This window comes from Lissotriton vulgaris, chromosome 1_1, assembly GCF_964263255.1.
Source record: "Lissotriton vulgaris chromosome 1_1, aLisVul1.2, whole genome shotgun sequence".
Taxonomy (NCBI): domain Eukaryota; kingdom Metazoa; phylum Chordata; class Amphibia; order Caudata; family Salamandridae; genus Lissotriton; species Lissotriton vulgaris.
This window is the reverse complement of record NC_141685.1, coordinates 1,513,102,343-1,513,122,634: the sequence shown is the minus strand read 5'-3', so window position 1 is coordinate 1,513,122,634 and position 20,292 is coordinate 1,513,102,343. Positions and strand designations below refer to the sequence as shown.

The 20,292-nt window shown below is 42.6% G+C and overlaps 1 protein-coding gene across 1 annotated transcript in view; it reads right to left on the bottom strand.

The window, feature by feature from the left end:
* RELN (reelin) overlaps positions 1–20,292 on the bottom strand; it is a 1,675,658-nt gene that overhangs the window by 218,467 nt on the left and 1,436,899 nt on the right. The window contains exons 38-40 of the mRNA XM_086967429.1: positions 10,509–10,691; positions 8,072–8,243; positions 7,100–7,202 (exon numbers count right to left, since the gene is read on the bottom strand). Of these exons, the coding sequence (XP_086823555.1) occupies positions 7,100–7,202; positions 8,072–8,243; positions 10,509–10,691 (458 nt within the window). The remainder of the gene's footprint in view (positions 1–7,099; positions 7,203–8,071; positions 8,244–10,508; positions 10,692–20,292) is intronic.

Sequence of the window (20,292 nt, the reverse complement as noted above, 5' to 3'; positions counted from 1 at the left end):
ACAGCAATTAACATCAGAAAGATGTCTAGTCAACCTTTGTGATGGGCCTTCCACTCCGCAGGAATACGTGCTGCCACATTAGAAGCTTACCTGGCCCTGTCCGGGAGCAGCAGGGGTCCCTAAAACCCTGCCCTCTGTGGATGAGAAGAGTGCCCATGTGAGTGCACGGTGAGCGATGCAACAGTATGAGAGTAGGGAAAGAGGAGGGACTGCAGGGTGAGTGAGGTGGCCATATGAATTTGAGTGTGGATAAAAGTGCAGAGTGGGATGAAAGAATGCATGGTTAATGATGGGCTTGTTTGAGCGAGTTGCAAATTGAGCAGTGAGGGGGCAGGTGAATGAGGTGTCACATGAGTGCAGGATGAGTGCAGATGAGTAGCGTGACTGCAGGTTGAGGTACAGGGAGAACAACGCAAGTGCATTGTGATTGCAGAGTGATCACTGCGAGTGCAGGGTGAGAGGGTGAATGATGTGAGTGCATGGTGATTAGTGTGAGTGCATTGTAATCGCTGTGAATTCAGGGTGAGCATGAAAGTGACGTGCTAGAATGAGAAGTGAGTTCTCTGAATGCAGGGTGCATTTCCAGACACTTGAAGTAACTCAACATATTATTGACTGCGGCGTAGGGTTTAAGATATAGGTTAAACTATTGCTATTATGACATTAATCAGGGATCAAGGGTGGAGGAAATAAATATTCTGATCTTGCAACGTACTTCCAGTCCTATGATTAGGGTTGCCTGCTCAATATTTTGATGTCCCAGACGGTACAAAAATAAGCAGTCACGTAAAGCTGTATATTTCAGCACTCATCTGTGCATACTTGGAACAGAAAATATAAATAGAAAGCACTTTTAATTGTGTTCTAGGGCTGCCTCAATGATCCATGACTGATAAAGGGAACAAAGACCGAAAAGTCACATTACGAATGTATTTATTTATGCGTTTTTATATAGCGCAGACTTTACCCGAACGTGTCAGAGCGCTTCACAATAGGAACAGTAATATTACATGAGGATAAAATTACAAGTGAACTAAGTACAAAAGCAAACGTTAAGTTACATGAGGCAAAAGTGACAATAGAGAGCAAACAAAATACAAGAGGTAGCAAACGGTACATTCCAGGAGGAAAAAGTAATGTGTGCAGGTTACAAAAGCGTACAAAGTAAAAGTAGAGGTATAATACTGCAATAAATGGCACACTCAAACACAAGAACAAACATTACGTAGGCAATGGTGGCACTTGTGCAAGTATATAAAGCAAACAAAATGTGAGAGGTAGCAAACAGTGTGTTGAAAAATGGCTGGTATTTTTTTCTTCTGGCAGCTCTACTTTTTATTATTTCTTTTCATGAAATACATTCTCACACTATTGCAGTAAATGTAAAATCCAAATGTAATGGAAAGGCTGAGTTGGGGCCCAGGGGGTACTGGAACTATAAAAAAAAACTAAGCCTCAGTGACCAGTTTTCAAAAGGTATGTAAATATGCAAATGGCCGTTAACGACCTGTGAAACTCAGGGGTGCCGGGGTGTGCTGGAGATAAGACTGTAGACACAGCCCAGCGGAGCTCACTGCAGCTCGAGCTGAGACACACTACGGGGGAGGAGGGGGGCTGAATCCCTGTAGTCAGATGGGCCCCGGGCAGAAATGTGATCGGGAATGCGCGACCCCCTTTCAATCACTCCGTGGCCCCCCTGGGGGTCGTGCCCCACACTTTGAAGACCCCTGCCTTAGAGGAAGGATCTGTGCTTCAGTAAGGTGGTTCCTCCTTTTTTAGGATTCAATAAGTTGCTAGGTTCAGTTCCCCACACCCTCAACCCCCTGCCCGTTAAACAACTAGAGGTGTTAGGCCATTGGAGTAACTGGATTTGGTGCACTGTATTTCTAATCACAGATTACAGAAACCTCTCAATAACATAATCATCATCATTTTACTTTGTAGGAAGCACTTAAATAAGTCAACTGGCCTAACCGCTTGTCCTTTACTGAGTAATAGTACAGGCTACATTATGTGAACATGTGTTCTTTCTTTGGCTAATAACAAGGTTATCATTAGAGACAGAGCTAGATTCTAAAATATTGCTAAATATATGGAGCACATGTCGGTACCTGGCATCTCTCAGTGTGAAGGCTATGTTTGATGCCTCTGCTCATGGAGCACGTTAAAACCAATTAAGTTTTAAGAAGGTTTGGGGAGATTTTTATATCACAGTATGTAGTTGGGGTGTTTGTTAAGCATTCACTGTGGTGATCTGAAGTATAACAACAATCACAAAAAAGGGCGACAGGGGTAAATCCCACCCATATGTCCTCCTAACTGAAATGACAAAAATATGGCAGAACACTCAGAGGTGTGGGCACGAGTTTTGAGCATTATTGAATTCTTTTAAGTGGTTCTGAGTGCGGTACAAGACGAGGACCAAACTTATTCATCTATTACATTGATGGGGGGGAGCTGCTACTATTCGAAGAGCCAGGTCTTGAGGAGTCTCCTGAAGGTTAGAAGGTCTTCGGTTTGTCGTAGGCGAATGGGGAGGGTGTTCCACGTCTTGGCGGCGAGGTGGGAGAATGATCTGCCGCCAGTGGTCATTCTTCGGATGCGGGGGACGATGGCGAGGGCGTGTTCTGCAGAGCAGAGCTGGCCGGCGGGAGTGTAGAGGCCGAGTCGTCTGTTGAGGTACGCTGGTCCGGTGTCGTGGAGTGCCTTGTGTCAGTGGGTGAGGAGCTTGAAGGTTATCCTCTTGTTGATGGGGAGCCAGTGCAGGTCTTTCAGGTGGGGTGTGATGTGGCTGCGGCGGGGTATGTCAAGGATCAGGCCTGCAGAGGCGTTCTGGATGCGTTGGAGTCATGTCAGGAGTTTGGCCGGGGCTCCTGCGTAGAGTGCGTTGCCGTAGTCCAGTCTACTGGTGACGAGGCCTTGGTGACCGTCCTTCTAGTTTCGGTGGGGATCAACTTGAAGATCCTGCAAAGCATGCGAAGGGTGTTGAAGCAGGAGGAGGAGATGGTGTTGACCTGCTTTGTAATGGAGAGTGTGGGGTCGAGAATGACCCCTAGGTTTCGTGCGTGGTTGGTGGGTGTAGAGGGTGCTCCTAGTTCCGTTGGCCACCAGGAGTCGTCCCAGGCCGAGGGGGTGGAGCAAAAGATGAGTACCTCTGTCTTGTCCGAGTTCAGCTTCAGTCGGCTGTCCCTCATCCAGTCAGCGACAGCCTTCATTCCTTCGTGGAGGTTGGTTTAGGTGGTGTGGGGGTCCTTGGTGAGCGAGAGGATCAGCTGGGTGTTCTCGGCGTAGGAGATGATGTTTAGGTTGTGCTGTCGGATAGCTACACAGCGCCATAACATATGAAGGGAATTGGCAGCTTCGTCTCTACATCTAGGACACACTGTTTCCCTACTCAGAACATGTGGCCTATTCTTTCGGGGTTAAATAGGTGTGGTGGAGGTAATTAAAATGGACTTACCTCATTCTGGCATTCCTAGAGATCCCTTTGACCATTGCTAAGCATCTCTCCCATGGTCAGTACTTGTTCCCGCCATTCTTTAAGATGTCCCAGTTGCTGTGCATTGTAATGCGGCAGAGTTGTATAAAGCGCAGTGACTGCGTGCCTACCAAATTCATGATGTCAATAATACTTGCAGTGCTTTTGAGGTTGTCGGTTGCATGTTCCCCACTCCCCACCTCTCCCAGAGCAGGTTGCTCAGTTGCTGCATGGAGTAAAAAGGGACTTGGTCCCAGATTAGTGGTCTCTTGCAGAAGATGAAAGGATTGCAAAGTACCTTCATGGAACAGACTTTGACGTCTGCGTCTGTGTCTGTCCAGGGGTGTGTACCATTTATGTCAGCCAGTGCACACTCTCTGGTATGGACAAAAGGGGCAACCCTCTTGGCTACGCTGACTTTCTGGGAGCGCCCAGCATCTATTTCTTTCAGCACCAACAAGCTCACCTGAAAAGCAGATTGGCACTATTTCACTTTTGGGTCACTCCCTAGTGCCCCAACAGCAGCGCTAAGCCATCAAAGAGGTCCCATATAATCTGGGTCTCCTGGTCAGCAGACCCCAAAAGCCATCGATTGGCCACTGCAATTACGCTGCTGCGTAATATAATTCATATTCAAGTGCAGTCAGTGAATCGCTTGGTGTGGATGTCTGTTGGACTTGGCACTTTCTGTCATCCCCAGACTTTTTGCCTTCACTCCTCCATTTTTTGCTGAATTAATTTTTGTTGGCTTTAGGACTATGTGCACTTCATCACTGCTTACCAGCGATAAAGCGCTTGTGCTCTCTCCTTTAAATTGTGGTCAGCCTGGAGTTGTGACTTTGTCTCGGTCTGACACGATAAGATTTCCACAGTTGGTGCTTTATGCATATTGGTGCTATTTTTACTAAAACTTTTCAAATTTTATATCTCTGGTTCAACTGATTGGATCTTTGTTGTTTTGGTCTTTTTTATTGATTACAAATGACTATTTTTCTAACTATGTTGTGGGCTCTTTTTGTGGTGTGTTTTTACTGTGGTAATGTTTGAAAAGTTGCACAAATACTTTACACACTGCCTCTGAGTTATGTCTGAATGCTCTGTGCCAAACTACCCAAAGGTTGAGCAAAAGTTAATTTAGAGTTTGCTTTTGACTGCACCCTGAGGAGAATTGAAGTGGCTGCTTGAGAAGGATTTCACCCCCTCAACCAGTGGCACAATTTCTAACCGTGCTCATACATTGAACTTTCCAGGTAAGTCTTGTGTTGGAGAGTATACATCACATCTCCACACCCAGTAGGCCTGGACTGACTGCACAGTGCTGTGCCGGTCTGGTTCCAAAATTAATTCTTGAAGCATAAACTGGGAAAACCCCAAATCTCCATCTCTGGTCGAGGACATAGGACATTTACATTTACATTTTTTTTACATTTTGAAAAAAGAACACTTTCATGTCATCCGTGACTATGAGTTTGGCAGGGAACATCAGAGCATATATTATCTTGAGAACATGGAGGCACTGCTTAACCCCGAGAATGACTCTCTAGGGTGTTGTATCTTGGTGGTGCAGTCCGGACTAATGGTCACTTGACTGTTCTCAATCACCCATGGTTTTCGTACTCTGGATGCTTGCAGAATGTGGTCTCTATCCCGGTAGTTGAAACGTCTTGCTACCACTGGTCTAGGGGATGCTGCGGGGGAGGTTGCCAGCTCTGTACTCTGTGTGCTTGTTCCAATGAATAAAAGTGCAATTGTTTACCAGCAAAGTATCATGTTCAGAAGCCATGTTTTAAGATAAAGTTCCATACTTGGTCCCTCAGTCTGCTCAGGGAGGCCCATAATATGCACATTATTCCTGCGAGATCAGTCTTCAGCATCTTCAGTTTTTAGTTTCAAGACTCACACATCTTCCTGGAGAGCTTTGTGTGATTGCATGTCAGTCACTGAGGAGCAAAGCATTTGCAATGTCAATTCATTGGTATCCACGCGTTTCACCAGCCTTCTGTGATCTGCCCTCAGCAGCCCAAGATCAATCACCACTGCATCTAATTTGGCCTCCAACGTAGAATTCACACCCTGGACAGCCTTTAAAATATCCGCTAGCTGGGTGGCGCGTGCCTGCCTTGCAACATCAGGGGTGGTATGTATTCCCACCGTGGGAGCCTGGTTCGCTTTTGTTCTATCAGAGAAGCTACTTGGCTCCCAGTTTTCATACCTTTCAGTTTCACCGTGGAACAGCGCCGGTGCCAGAATACAAGCAGCTCCTTGCTGTGAGCCGATCCGCGACTGCAACGCTGGGGCACCCCCTGTTGCCAAACTACACACTGGACAACCTGGACAATCCTATGACACCTTAGTTCAGTGCCGATGCCACTCGTGAAGCAGATCCATGCCGGCTCTTTAGCATCCCACAGCGCTCCCTGGGGCACATCATGCAGGCCAACTCAAAGGCAAAACTAGACCACCTGGTGCAAATCTATGTACAGTCACCAGTGGAAGGGGGTTGTGTCCTCACCCACAGGGCAGGGGATCCTAATAAAAATCCCCGCTCTCCAACAGGGTCTCCGTGGCTGTTTGTCTGTGCCTCAGATGGGGGGGGGCAAGTGCTCATGCTGAAGGGGGAACAGGGAATAGCTGCTACACACCTGGCTTCATACCATTTGTCTATCCCAGCTTTGCTGCTCGGCCTGCGGAACCAAGGCCCAGTGCTGTCATCACTCGCATCGTAGGCCAGACTAGGCGGCGTTGGGCTCACCAGTTTACTGACACTCTCCCCGGGGCTGACCAAGTGTGGCAAAATGGGCAGGACAACGCTAGATCTCCCTTGCGGCGCTGATCTGGCCAGGGGACAAAGGAGATCAGCAGGGACTCATGGGCATGTCAGGCAGTAGGAGCCAGGGCTCCATACGCAGCACCTGCTCCCCTGTCTCCTCCAATAGGGCCCTCAGTATTCCGTCTGGTGTTTGCACCAAGGTGTACTATTGCTGCCGGATTCTCCAGGCAGCAGCCGGCAGTCCATCAGATCTCATCTGTTCGATGCACACAACAGCGACCATCGCCAGTGGAAATTAGGATGTCTGCAGGGGAAAAACAGCCGGAGTGCGGAGCCAAGCAACTTACTCGGTCACCATCTTAGTCATACCCTTTCTGCTTGTTAGTTCTTAATCTTACCAGGGACCCAGAAATAAAGGTCCTTGTGTGGTCCTGCTCTGCTGTTATGGTAATATCATTTTTCTGATCCCAAACCTACAATTTATAATATATAAGATCGCCAAGAATTTAGTGAACCTGGACAGATGACATACTGTTCTATCCAGGGAGAAGACCCTATGAAGAAGCATTCCATGATAAGGAGGACGAGACCTCTCCTCCTAAAATGTTGGCGATATCATAGTCTTAATAAACATACTAATATATATGATATTAGTGTTCCACTATATTCTTTTGTGCAAATAAAAAAAATCAGAAGGATGCACCTTGATGTACTATGTTGTGCCAATGAAGCTATGCAAGAAATGGAGCATTCACCGATTGGTTTTGTCCATACGCATTTAAATTTTTACCCATTCGAATTTTACAGTCACATAAAAGGCAGAAAGGTTAGTGGGCGAAGGATTATATTACCTCAAATTGAATGATGGTGTTCTCATTCACATCCAAATCTCTGGTAGTGATAGAATGTTCTCCCACTTCATTGGAAACAAAAACCATTGCTGAATCTTCCTCCCTGGAACAAACACAGAGTTATTGAATAAGCAGCTAGGACTGTGGCAGATAACTAGGAAAAGTGTTGGCAATCAGCGATGCCATACTGCTGCAAAAAGACACACGCGTAGATGTAAAATACAACTGCTACTCTCGCTTTTGAACACCATGGCAAATTAACAATTAAAATATATATTAAATTATAAATGTACAATTATAAAAATATATATTGAATTATAACATTTATAAAGGAACAATCAAGCATACGGTTGGCAGTCTCAGCTGCCCTGCGTCACAATGTGCCAGAGACCTGCTTTCCAGGCCTCAAGGATGTTTTGAGCCGGGCTCCCTTTAAAGTTTCTGTTCCTGACTACCATCACCGGATGATTCTGTTTTGCGCCTCACAAACGCCTTTGGTGCCCAAAATGGGATTACATTTTAGGTGCACATAGCGGCCGAGGCGGAAATTTGTCCTCCCTATTTGCGACCAGTAAATCCTGAAAATAGGCATATTTTCATTTTACGCCCTCCAAAACGAGGCTAAACATCCGATTAGAGCATTATTTCTGCTTCCAAGGCCTGCACTTCGTAATTGGGTGCCAATTGCTCGCCCGCTAATAACCGCACCCAGCATCAGTGATCGGTGCATTCTAGCCTCCTTCTGAAGAATCTTTGGCGGGAAGCACAAACTGTAGACCCACTCTGGGGTGGATTGACCCTTTCTGACATGGGTAGAATCCACTGCCGTGCGTGAAAAACCTTTTCCTGAACATGCAAACAGAAGAGCAAATTAAACAGGCTCAGTGCCTTATCCATCTGCCCTTTTTTTCCACAGGCTTCTCTGTTTATTCTCATGTGTGCTTACTCTGCTTTTCATGGTTTCATACTTACGGTGCTCCTTTAGAAGAGTAGGGACAGTAGAGACCAATGTTCCCACCAGGGTAGAAAAACCAGTTATCTTCCTTAGGGCCCAGATCAAATGTATCCAGAAGCAGTGCTGGGTTTTTAAGATTGTTCCCATCAATAATGAAGTCATCGATGACCCAGATTTCATCCTTCTTACCTGTGCCAGCATGGAAAACAAGGGGACACTTAATACAGAGAAGACGGGGTTCCATCTAGCAGATAACATTCTAGAAAGACATTAATCTCAATCACGTTTGTGAACAACTGCTTACACTAGAAACAATTTGTTGGAACATTTTTTTTTAAAACAGGAATCAGATGCGACCACTGATTGGCTAAGCACAGCATGATGACACCATCTACATACCATTTAGGAGTCGAGTTATGGCTGTCCAAAAACATAGGTCTGGGAACATTATGCATTATCCCTCTCCGGCAGGCCCTGATGGCCGGTTAATCTGTGGCACGGGAATGTTAGCAGGGGCACTATTTACTGATTCCCAGGGGTGAATCTGTAACCCCTTTCTGACTTCCATGGGTGTGTATTTTTCTGCTTCATGGAAATATTAAAGTTAAAGAATTAGTTTAGTTTTATAGTAGGCCTTTTTATCCACTTCCTATGGTTTCATTAGAAGCAAAGTCGGCTTGAAATTACTTTTAGCAAGGCTAACAGAATCAAAGGTGATCTGGTGCCAGTGGCAGTTATGCCACTTGTAGGTTAAAGGGCATGTAATGGTACTTGTCCTACTCCTAACATTGTGGTGAAATGATGCCATACATCTGATTGCAGAGTAGGTCGTGCTTATCACATGGTGTTCAGTAGATACACGTATAACAGACCTTTAAAACTGACCTTGGTGTTTTAGTGCAAGGGCATGGTGTAAATAATTTTTGACAGAAATCAATACGTAGTTCATTTGGTTACATTCTTTTGTTTGAAAAATATTTACCTGAAAATGTGTTAATTTCTATGCAACCATTTTCATGGTTCAAACACATAAAAACAGGTCAAAGTCCAGTTCTCAAATATTTGGGGCACGATACCCTAGCTATAGGACCTCTGCCCAGGGCCAGTATTAGGATTTGCGGCACTGTAAGTGTATGGAGATTGTGACGTCAGCTCACCAACCAACTGGACCATTTGTGATACACCTTGGGCAATAGTGTGCCCCTTAGCTGGTACCACCATAGACAGCTACCTAGAACTGCTTGGCTGCGGTGCCAGCAATATATTCGGCCCCTGGTATTTTTCTCTAGATACAACGTATCTATTCGAATTCCATTCCTAGTTGAAGATATTGGACCACAGGTACCCTTCACCGATTTCCTCTTCTTCAGAGCAGGGTCTTGGAATCGCAATGAACTCTTTTTCTTTTATGCTTTTTGTTGTTTTAGTAGAACGAGAAGTGTAAACGTTTGGACTTCAGTTGTGGTAAGTCTGCTCAGAGGCCATCATAGATAGGGGAAAAGTATCTTGAAGATGGGGGAAAAGGATATTGAAAATAGCGGTAACAGTTAGGGGGTCAGGTTTCAGCCAGAAATTGTGATTTAGTGCGTGACTGCTAAGTGGCAATCTTGGAGTATGCAGCTTAGATGACGTGGAGGGGTTAGTTTAATGTGAATCATTTTATAATGGCAGAGTTCCTATGGGACCGTGTATAGTGTGGAGGTGGGATAATGCAGACGCAGAAGTGGGATGCAGAGTAATGCTTACTTATACTGTGAGTTTGGTGAGGTCTTGCAACCCATGGATCCCGTGTTAATTAGGATCTTGGGAAAAAGGACATGTTTTAGGGACCCTGCAAGTTATTGGTGGAATTGTGGAATACGCAATTCTGAGGTAAACCCGTCTATACTGATCTAAAAATAATTGTGCTATCTGAAAGAAAGGCAGGGGCATGGTCTGTTTCCCTCATCCATCCAAGAACGTCAATGGCACTCTTGAATGTCTGAGGTAATAGGGTTATGTGTGGTTCACCATCACACATTTCCCACGGGCCTGCTGCTGTGCTCAAACTACTCCTTTTGGACAAAAGACAGAAGGTATTACAACTGAGTAACAGGAGATGGGAAACGAGTGTAATGCACTAGGGTTGTCAGGGTCTACGTAGCAGATTTGCGACGATGGTCCAATGAAATATACAACCTCCATTAACACCGTACAAACAAAACTCATCACACTTTTTTGTTACAGTTTTGATTTGTGTCCATGTGTATCAAATACCTGGAATACTTGAGGATGAGGAAGACGATCTATACTTTGCTTATAGAACTGACTTACATACAGCGTTCACTTGTGCAGTATTCAACGACTTCTGAAAACCCCCCAGACTCTTTCCTAGTTGCATCTGCCAGTCAGTATACCTGGAGCGTGACTGGTATGGCACAGGCTGGTATTTACAGTTAAACATTTAATCCTCACCGTTGTTGTATGGCTGCCAGAGCCTGAACCGGGTTGCATTGGTCTGGGCTGAGTGTGGGAGTGGCACGTGAATGAAGAGGATGTCGGTAGTCTGAGGGAAGTAGAACTCGTCAAAGAGATGCCAGCTGATGCCGCCGTTGGTGGAGTACTGCAGAAGGATGGAGTGAGACCTCTCTGGGGTACCTGCAGCAACATGGATACAGACATTATTTAACGACACATCGATTTGCACAGTCACAATGAGTATAAATATGTAACAGGGTCACATGCTTGGACCCGCATTTGAGATCCGCATAATTCCTAATCAATATGTTAGCAGGCCAGTTCGGAACTTTGAGGTCCGTGAGGTTACCTCAGATCGATTATATTTCCCTGAAAGATGTTTGCTCCTAATAATAATAATAATAATTCCTTTATTTAGATATAAAACAATATCTTTAAAAGCTTTCCCAGATCTCATTATGTACAATTTTGTAAATAAAAAAATAATTAAAAGAGTAGAAAGAGTAAAATTTGACCGTGAGCATGCTTGCTGCAAAATTTCAAATTGTAGTGTAGCCCTCCCAGTCGTTGCAAATTCTATTAAGATACATGTTCAATCTAAACAGTAAGCAACGGGGCCTTAGCAGTTTCTATCCTGAAAAGAGCCAAAAACTCAGAGGAAAGCAGTGGTGCGAGATGGACCAAGAATTTCAGCTGGTTGTTAGTGTGGACAATGGAGGGAAAGAGAGATGCTTAGAGAAGGCATATCTCTTCAGCCCCTCATCTGAAATGGACCAAGAACCTGCAACAAAAAGTATGGTAGTGTGGCCTCCAGCTTTAACCCCAAATGTTCTTGAATTAATGATAGCAGCAGAGGCACAGGATATGATTGAGGTAGCGGTCTCCAAGGCATTGGTTACAAGGGAGAAGGCGCAAGACTAAGAATTCCAGGAGTTCGAAGACCAGTAGCACAGTCTCTCAGGATGGGTCTTCTCACTCAGATTCAAAGTTACCTAGCACCTCTTTGTCAGGGAAATTTATACGAAAATATAAGATGCCTGAGTGGTTGGAGCAAATTAGGGACAATCTGGTTTCCCTCTGTTTTCTGCTCCGAAGGTTGAGGAGTGATTGTTTTCTCACTATGTTTTGCTCTACCCCTAAATAAAAGGATCTGAGATTTACTCTTTGGTGAATGGATGGACAATGATAGTACACATGGGCCTAGATTTTTGCAGAAGTTTTGTTCTTTGGAAGAAACAGAAAAAGTGCTCCTGCACAGGTAGACTCAATTTCGGCCTCTTTGATGGGTTGTACAGTTATTAATCCACATGAGCGTTCTTTTACAGACTCGGTGGATAAAAAAGTGGACAATGCCTTGAATGTAGCTTTTGTGGCTTAGAATTTGTATTTAAAGGCAGGCACTTACTCCGCCTACAGTTCTGTCTTTGGTCAAGGAGTTTGAGAGCCTTTCTATAGCAATTCAAGAGGGCACTGATTGTTCGGACCTCTTAGTGCAGATAGAGGAGAAGGGTACATTTCTAACTGACGTGTCTTCAGACTTGCTGAGGCCAACTTCCGTGTCAATGCCAGCATCTGTTTTGGCTAGATGGAACCTTTGGATGAGAGAATGGAAGACAGATACCCAAGAGAAATCATCCCTTCTGAAGATTCATTTTAACAGCAACAATTACTAAGGGATTAGATGGAAACTATGATCATCAAGGCCTTTAAGGTCAGAAAGCACACCCTAGCACTCAAGGGCAGATCTTCCAGCTCCTATAAATGCCTGGAATCAGTCATCTTAACAATCATCTAAAATGACAAAGTCTTTTTAAGCCAGAGGAAACAAGTTGTAGCCTTCAATATTAGGAGGGATAGACAAATCAAGTATCCAACCTGGAGGTGCCAGGTGGATTCCTGACAGCTACCCTCTCACTCCATTGGAAGAAGTGGGTGGAAAAATCCGAAAAATGTTTCACACTTAGAAAAAAGGACATTTCAGATGATTGGGTCTTGAGCATTATCGAAAGAGGTTATAATATAGACAACTCAGAATATTCTCCAGATGCAGGTCCTTACTTGTGTTTCTAGATATCCATTGAAGGGCAAATCTCTTTCTCGAGGAATTCGGACTCTATGGGAAAAAAACAAACTTTCATTTCCCTAATGTCAAGATTGGGTGAGGAATGTACTCGGTTCTATTTGTAGTACAAAGGCCTTCAGTGTCTTACCAGTGTTGGAGTTAAAGAGGCTAAATACTTGGATAGAGACAGTGCACTTCAAGATGTAGACACTAAAAAGCAGCATTCCTCAGGTTCTCAGCCAAGACTATCGTACCACCATAGATCTTCACAATTCTTATTTACACATCCCAAAACACAAAAGCATCAAAGGTTTTGCAATTTTCAATGGGCCACCTCCAATTTCTTCTCAGGGCTCTGCCTTTTGGGCTGAAATTAGTTGTCAAACTGTTCACAAAAGTTTTAACATCATCGGTGGCGCTACTTCCGCAGGAAGGTTTCTTCTTCATCCATATCTAGACTAGTTCAGTTGCAGCAACAGATGGAGAAAATGCTTTCGGTTCTAAGGAGCCATTGATTTTTGATAAACTGGGAAAATAAGAGCTGGTCCCATATCCAAACAGGTGATTCATAGACGCAAGGTATCATACAGACAATGATTTGGTAACTCTTTCTATGGAGCAGGTTAAAAAAATTCAAGCTCATATTTTGGATCTGGTTATCCAGCCTGCTCCAAAAGCGACATCATTGATACAGATACAGGAGGATCTGGCAGCAACAATTTTTCTGGTTTCAAGGACCAAATTTCTTTTTCACAAAATCATGAAATATTTTTTGAGTTGTTGAAGTCTCGTTTCTCCAAAACTGTTGCTCCAGATCCCAATGTCCAGTTCTGTTCAGCAGGACTCAAGTTAGGGACTGGACTCTAGGAATCTGTTGAACTAGGATCTTCTTTCTCCCCCTCTCCAGTTACAACAGATGCGGGTCTAATGGTCTGGAGTCCCATCAGGTGCAGGCCCTTTTGGCTCTGTTTTAGAGCATGGCAGCTTACAACGGAAGGAATTGAAGCTATTAGTGTAAGGGGAAAGGGGGTTCTAGACAGGAGAATATGACGGCAAAGTCATATATTAATAAGTAAGGGGTACAAGTACAAATTGCACTTTCCAAAACTTCGGACCAAGCTTTTTTCCGGGCAGAGACAAATGTGATTTAAATTTTGCCGAAAATGGAGAGCAGATATGCACAAGGTTGACATTGAACTCTGCATATTTTCATATAAGTGTATTGGTTTATCTTTCGCTGGTGTTCATATCATTGAAACCTGGCAAGCATTCAAGGATGGGTGCATATTTATCAGTTAAATAAATGTGTAAATATACAAATTTCAGCTTCATTCTTTCACAAAACCCCAAATAAATATGGATAAATACAGATAAAATTAGCAAAAAATATATATGGATAAATACAGAGGGAAATGTCAATACAATAAATACCATACAACCGGGAGCCCTAGTAATAACATATCAAGCAAGGATGGAAAAAATGTGTATTTGTATTACACACCAATTAGAAAAGAGTCTGAAATTCTACAATTCATAGCACTGTGCTTGTTGAGATTTATGGAGGGTGTCCACACATAATTCAAGCGTACAGATTCCACCCAGAAGTAGTTCCAAAACTTCCTGGCGAAAACCACAATTTCTGTCATCTTTATGGATGTGAAGATGTAGTTAACCCAATTCAATGACGTTGGGACTAAGATGCACGGTATTGGTTTGGCTCTTTCTATACAGACAGCTTTATGCAGAAGCAAGGTCAAATTCAAAGAAACGGAGCAAACTGAAATACTTTTAGGTGACTATTTTTAAAGATGCAAGAGAAATCATTAGAGGAGATTGACAAACAAACAAAGTTAGTTCTAAACCTTCACTACGAATCAAAAGACAACAGAGTTAACCAGGGACTTAAAAAACTACAGCAATGAGGCTACTTATGAATATTTGAAAGACAACATTTTCTTGTCTAGCAACACAAGCATTAGTAATCAGCAATATCAGGGGCATCCAATAAAGTGTTTTATTACTCCTTCTGGAACATCTTTGACACTGGTCAAGAAGGTACAGAAGAGCAAGGTCAAAATAATTTCCCCAGCCCCTCAATCAGCCTTTTTTTTAGTCAGAGGAGCAAAGAGAGGATCGGAAGTGAGATCACGTGAGAGGTCGACCCCAACAAACTGGGGAAATTCATAAGCAATGGAAAATGTACAGGTAGTACATGCGGAGAGTATCCCAATTTACACCCTCTACAGAGATTGTCTGTCACCAAAAGAAACATTTCTTCTAACCAAAAGACTCTCATTTGTTCCCAGTGCCTCATGTGATACTGTTGAAACTAGGATGGAATTACTTCATTTCCTCAGAAAAGTAAGACTAAAAAGATACTTCTCTGGGCAAGAGAACTACGAATTGTCTAATTTAACTTAGTTAAGAGCAAACCAATCTCCTGCATACCAATTACTGATATGCCACCACAAATGGTTACCATTGTGAGCATGATCATGAAAGAGATAGATAAAATATGTAAGAAAAATAATATTTTCATTTTAGCACACCCAACAGTGAAATACAGCTTTACAAGCTTTAGCAAGCAACACCGCTATCATAATCAAATGCGCCGATAACGGCAGAGGAATAGTTATCATGAATAGTGTGACATATGATGCAGTGATGTGACAACTGAATAACATTATAGCAAGACTATACATGACCCTACACATCAGATACCAAATTAAATCTGTTACAGACGAAGAAGAAGCAAAAGGTTTACTTAGTCCACAGGAGTTCAAAGTTTTGAACAAAAAAGAGCCTTGGACTCCACTAATTAATGTTTTGTCCAATATTAATAAAAGTACCACAGACCCTACCTCCACCTCACAAAGGAAGGCCCATTTCAGGATCTGGTACCATTCTAAAATCTCTGTCTCGATGTATAGACCATTTTGTAAAGCCATATGTTCCGAGTACCAGATGTTTATCAGAGATTCAATGGCTTGTATCACAAAATTTAGAAAAGATCCCCTATGACTTGAACATCGGTTTCGATATCGAATCCTCGTACACTAATATCGCCCAGTATAAGGACCTAGAGGTAATTGAAGATATTTTGAACATAAGAGAGACTCCTCATGCTTTACCAACTGATTTTCTAACCATGCTAGCGAGCATCTGTTTAAGGAAAAACTTATTTTTAATCAAAACAGGTACCTACTTGCAAGTAAAAGGGATGGCTATAGAGCGCAGCTTTGTCCCGGATAGAGCAGAACTCTTCATGGCATATTTTAGGGACAAATGGATTTATAGCAAAGCAAATCTATTAAAAAATCAAAACAAACAATGGTACAGATTTTTTGATGTTGTGATCACTATCTGGCGTGGCCCCCAAGAAGTCCCGAACGAGTCTTACATTTGGTTGACTCACCGGTCGTAAGATCTCAAATTCACTATGAATTTTAATAAAAGCTATTTGAATTTATTGGACTTATGGATAAAGAACAATGAGAATTAAACAACAAGAATCCTACTCAAGGAAAATAGGAGGAGTGTAAACCACAAAGAACCACAAAGATGGGGGACACTCAGTGTTTTGTAAAATACCCCTCACACACCAACATGCCCCTTGGTGTCATGCTTCATCATCGGGGTCTTCGCACCCCACTAGAGGGATGCGGCGTGCTGCGACCAGCGACTACGCGGGAGCACTGTCAGGGTAGACTATGTGTGGTGTGTGTAAGGTGCAAGTGAAGGGGTATTTGAAAATGTGAGTGGTGGGGTATAGTGAGGGTTAAAAAGTACCTGGCTCGTAGGTTATAAGAAGAAAACTTTATTCAAAACCTCGGGCTGGTACTAGTAAAAGAAGTGCAATGTGAGGTTAGTTGTCGTCATTATGGACATTACCTCTGGTGTGCGTCGAAATAAAAAAGTGAAATTATTTACAGTGAAATACTAAGGCTATGGTGTGCCTACAGCGGTATTGGTCTATGCAGTTGTAATAGAATCGGCCAGAGATTACCTCCTTGTACCCCCTAACGTTGATCAGCGGAGCAACGTTAGGGGGTACAAGGAGGTAATCTCTGGCCGATTCTATTACGAATCTATCAACCAACCCTGACGTTCTGGAAATGCTCATGAAGCAAGAAAATACAAAATAAAGAGTCATGCAACGGCATAGACCAATACCGCTGTAGGCACACCATAGCCTTAGTATTTCACTGTAAATAATTTCACTTTTTTTATTTTTACTTCTACACCCAAGAAAAAAAAATTCTATAAAAATACGTGAGTAAGGTGGGGAAGTTGTGCCCCCGTCCTGAAGAAGGAACACCAGTTCCGAAACATGTCGACGCACACCAGAGGTAATGTCCATAATGACGACAACTAACCTCACATTGCACTTCTTTTACGAGTACCAGCCCGAGGTTTTGAATAACGTTTTCTTCTTATAACCTACGAGCCAGGTACTTTTTAACCCTCACTATACCCCACCACTCACATTTTCAAATACCCCTTCACTTGCACCTTACACACACCACACATAGTCTACCCTGACAGTGCTCCCGCGTAGTCGCTGGTCGCAGCACGCCGCATCCCTCTAGTGGGGTGCGAAGACCCTGATGATGAAGCGTGACACCAAGGGGCCTGTTGGTGTGTGAGGGGTATTTTACAAAACACTGAGTGTCCCCCATCTTTGTGGTTTACACTCCTCCTATTTTCCTTGAGTAGGATTCTTGTTGTTTAATTAACAGTGCCCATGGAGTGAGAATCCTATCTCCATACTCTACCTCCCCCCTGTTGTTAATATTTAAAGAACAATGAGGACATCTCTCAGTTCACCTGTACACTAAACCGACTGATAATAATACACTGTTACATTCATTTAAGCACACATCCATGCTCTCTCAAAGAAAATCTACCCTGTGGCCAATTCCTGCACATTTGCGGCAATTGTATCCACAGGGAGGAATATTTTGAAAATTCCAACTTACTTTGCAACAGATTACTAGACCGAGAGAACCCTAAAACTTGGTTAGGAATGGTGTGGAACCAGCATGGTTCACACCTTGAGAGGTGCTATATGACCCTAAAAAGAAAAAGAATACAGTCCCTCTGATGTGTGTCATAACTTATGCACTCTGTGCCTACAAAATAAAAACCGGTTATAGTTAGCTGAACAGTTTACTCATACAAAACTATTGAAATTCCCACGTTATAGTTAGTTGGACTCACTATAACTCGCGCGCCCGCAATCTACTGCTGACATGGTCAGTTACATCACTGATGACATCTCAAATGACATCACTGAGGACATCATTCATGTGTTAAAACGATGCATCTCCTCACACTCTAATCTAACCTTTGATACACCCAGTGTTGAATACAGACTACCATTCCTGAAACCATTGACACACCAATACTAGTTACTACATACACACTCACTGATTCCTAAGTCTACACACACATCCACTCATTCACCCATACAATCACTCATACATAGTCACTCATCAATATAACATTATCTTATGCACTCATACACCTATACAGACACTGACACACTGACACTCATCCATGGAGTTACTCACAAACCTAGTTAGTCATGCAAAGAATGAATCACACACCCATTTCCTCATCTATACAGTTATAAACACATAACTTTACTTATTCAAACATATACTAACACATACTTACTCTCTTTTACAATCACTGATACAAGTACACATTGATCCATACAGTCCATGATCCATTCCGAGGGAAGCTGAAAACTTTTCTATTCTCACAAGCATTCTCAACCTGAGCTAGCCTGGAGTATTTAATTTGAATTGAGCTACCCCACAGCGCAATCAAACCGTCCTGTATACGCGCGCTATACAAATACTTTTAAATTCAAATACAGTCACTTACGCAATCACAGACTCTCATGTATAGTCATTGATATATGCCAACTCTCACGTGCACTGTGTTTTACATATGCACTTACTTGGACATGTAGCACTGAGATATCCATTCACTCACCAACACATCCATGCACACAGTCAACCGTCCATACAGCTATTTCCACATGCACTCTTGAACCATACACCAAGTGAATCAACTGCTCACGCATCTATGCACAGAGTCACACAACTCCCAGCCACTCCCACACACACTCACCCTCACATACAAATACTTGGGCAACCAATCAATAAGCCATATAGTCACTTATATAGCTACTAATCAACACTGCAGCACCTTACACAACAACAGACATAATGTTGCACACATACAGACAGTTTAGTCACTAACCCATGCATTCAGTAAGCCACATTTAATCACTCACTCATACAGTCAGTCACGCACCAACTAAATCCTTCATCCAGACACTTATACACCCACTCATTCTTGATTATGTAAAACATATTTAAACTTTACAGTAACACACAAATGGTATATAGAACTTTACAGAAACACACAGATACTGGATGATGTCATCAGTGATGTCATTTGAGATGTCATCAGTGATTTCATCAGTGATGTCACTGACCATGTCATGAATGATGTAATATGTGACATCATCAGCAGTGGATTGCGGGCGCGCGAGTTATAGTGAGTCCAACTAACTATAACGTGGGAATTTCAATGGTTTTGTATGAGTAAACTGTTCAGCTAACTATAACTAGTGTGAAACCTATGGTTTTTTCAGTGAATTTCAAAGGTTTTTTAAATGCTAATTCCTAGCTATAACAAGTGTGAAACCTATGGTTTTTTCAGTAAATTTCAAAGGTTTTTTAAAAGCTAATTCCTAACTATAACGATTGTGAAACCTATGGTTTTTTAGTGAATTTGAAAGGTTTTTTAAAAGCTAATTCCTAACTATAACGTTTGTGAAACCTATGTTTTTTTCTGTGAATTTCATAGTTTTTTTAAAAGCTAAGCTAAGCTCTATATTCTCACTCCTTCACTTCATTTGTCTCAAGCTTACTTGCTTTTATCCTCTCTTTATTTTTCCTTTTCCTTCAACCTCCCTGCCCTTCACTCATCCTCACTTACCCTTGTTAATCTCCTACTTTGTCTCTTGTATTGTAAAATATATATTATAAATATTGTAACTTATTTTGTTTTGTCTTTCACAGATATAAATTTAAATGAAAATATAAAACTAAGTTGATATTACTTATAAGGTAAGTTTGATGTAGAATATTTATTTTCTCTATACTATTTTCCATAACCTCACTACTCTTCTTTGATATTCCCACACCTCTGTTTCCTTATAGCGCTGGCCTCACTTATTCTAAATCCCCACATTTACTCTCTTTTTTACACTCTTCTCTTACTCTCACCTTCTTTGAGGCGTTCTCTTGTACTTTCTTTCCTCTGTCTTCTCTTACTTCTTTGTTTCATTTTGACACAACTGCGTCATAAAAGTGACGCAGTGAAATCTCATAGATTTCTCTGCGTCATTTGTACAACTCTTCTTTGCGTCAATGCACCTCCTTTGGATACTTTACACCTGACGCACATATAATGTGGCACAGGGCTTTACAAAATGACGCATCTACCTAGATGCGTCACTTTTTAAATATAACTCAACAAGGTGCAATTTTTACACCACTGCTGCGTCACAAAAAGTGACGCACCGGCGGCGTAAAAGTGACGCATGGCCTCATAAATGAGGCCCTCAAGCGCACCACAGGGAAAAACAGTGTAAAAAATTGTAGTAAAAAATAATTTCCACAAATTCATCCTTTCACA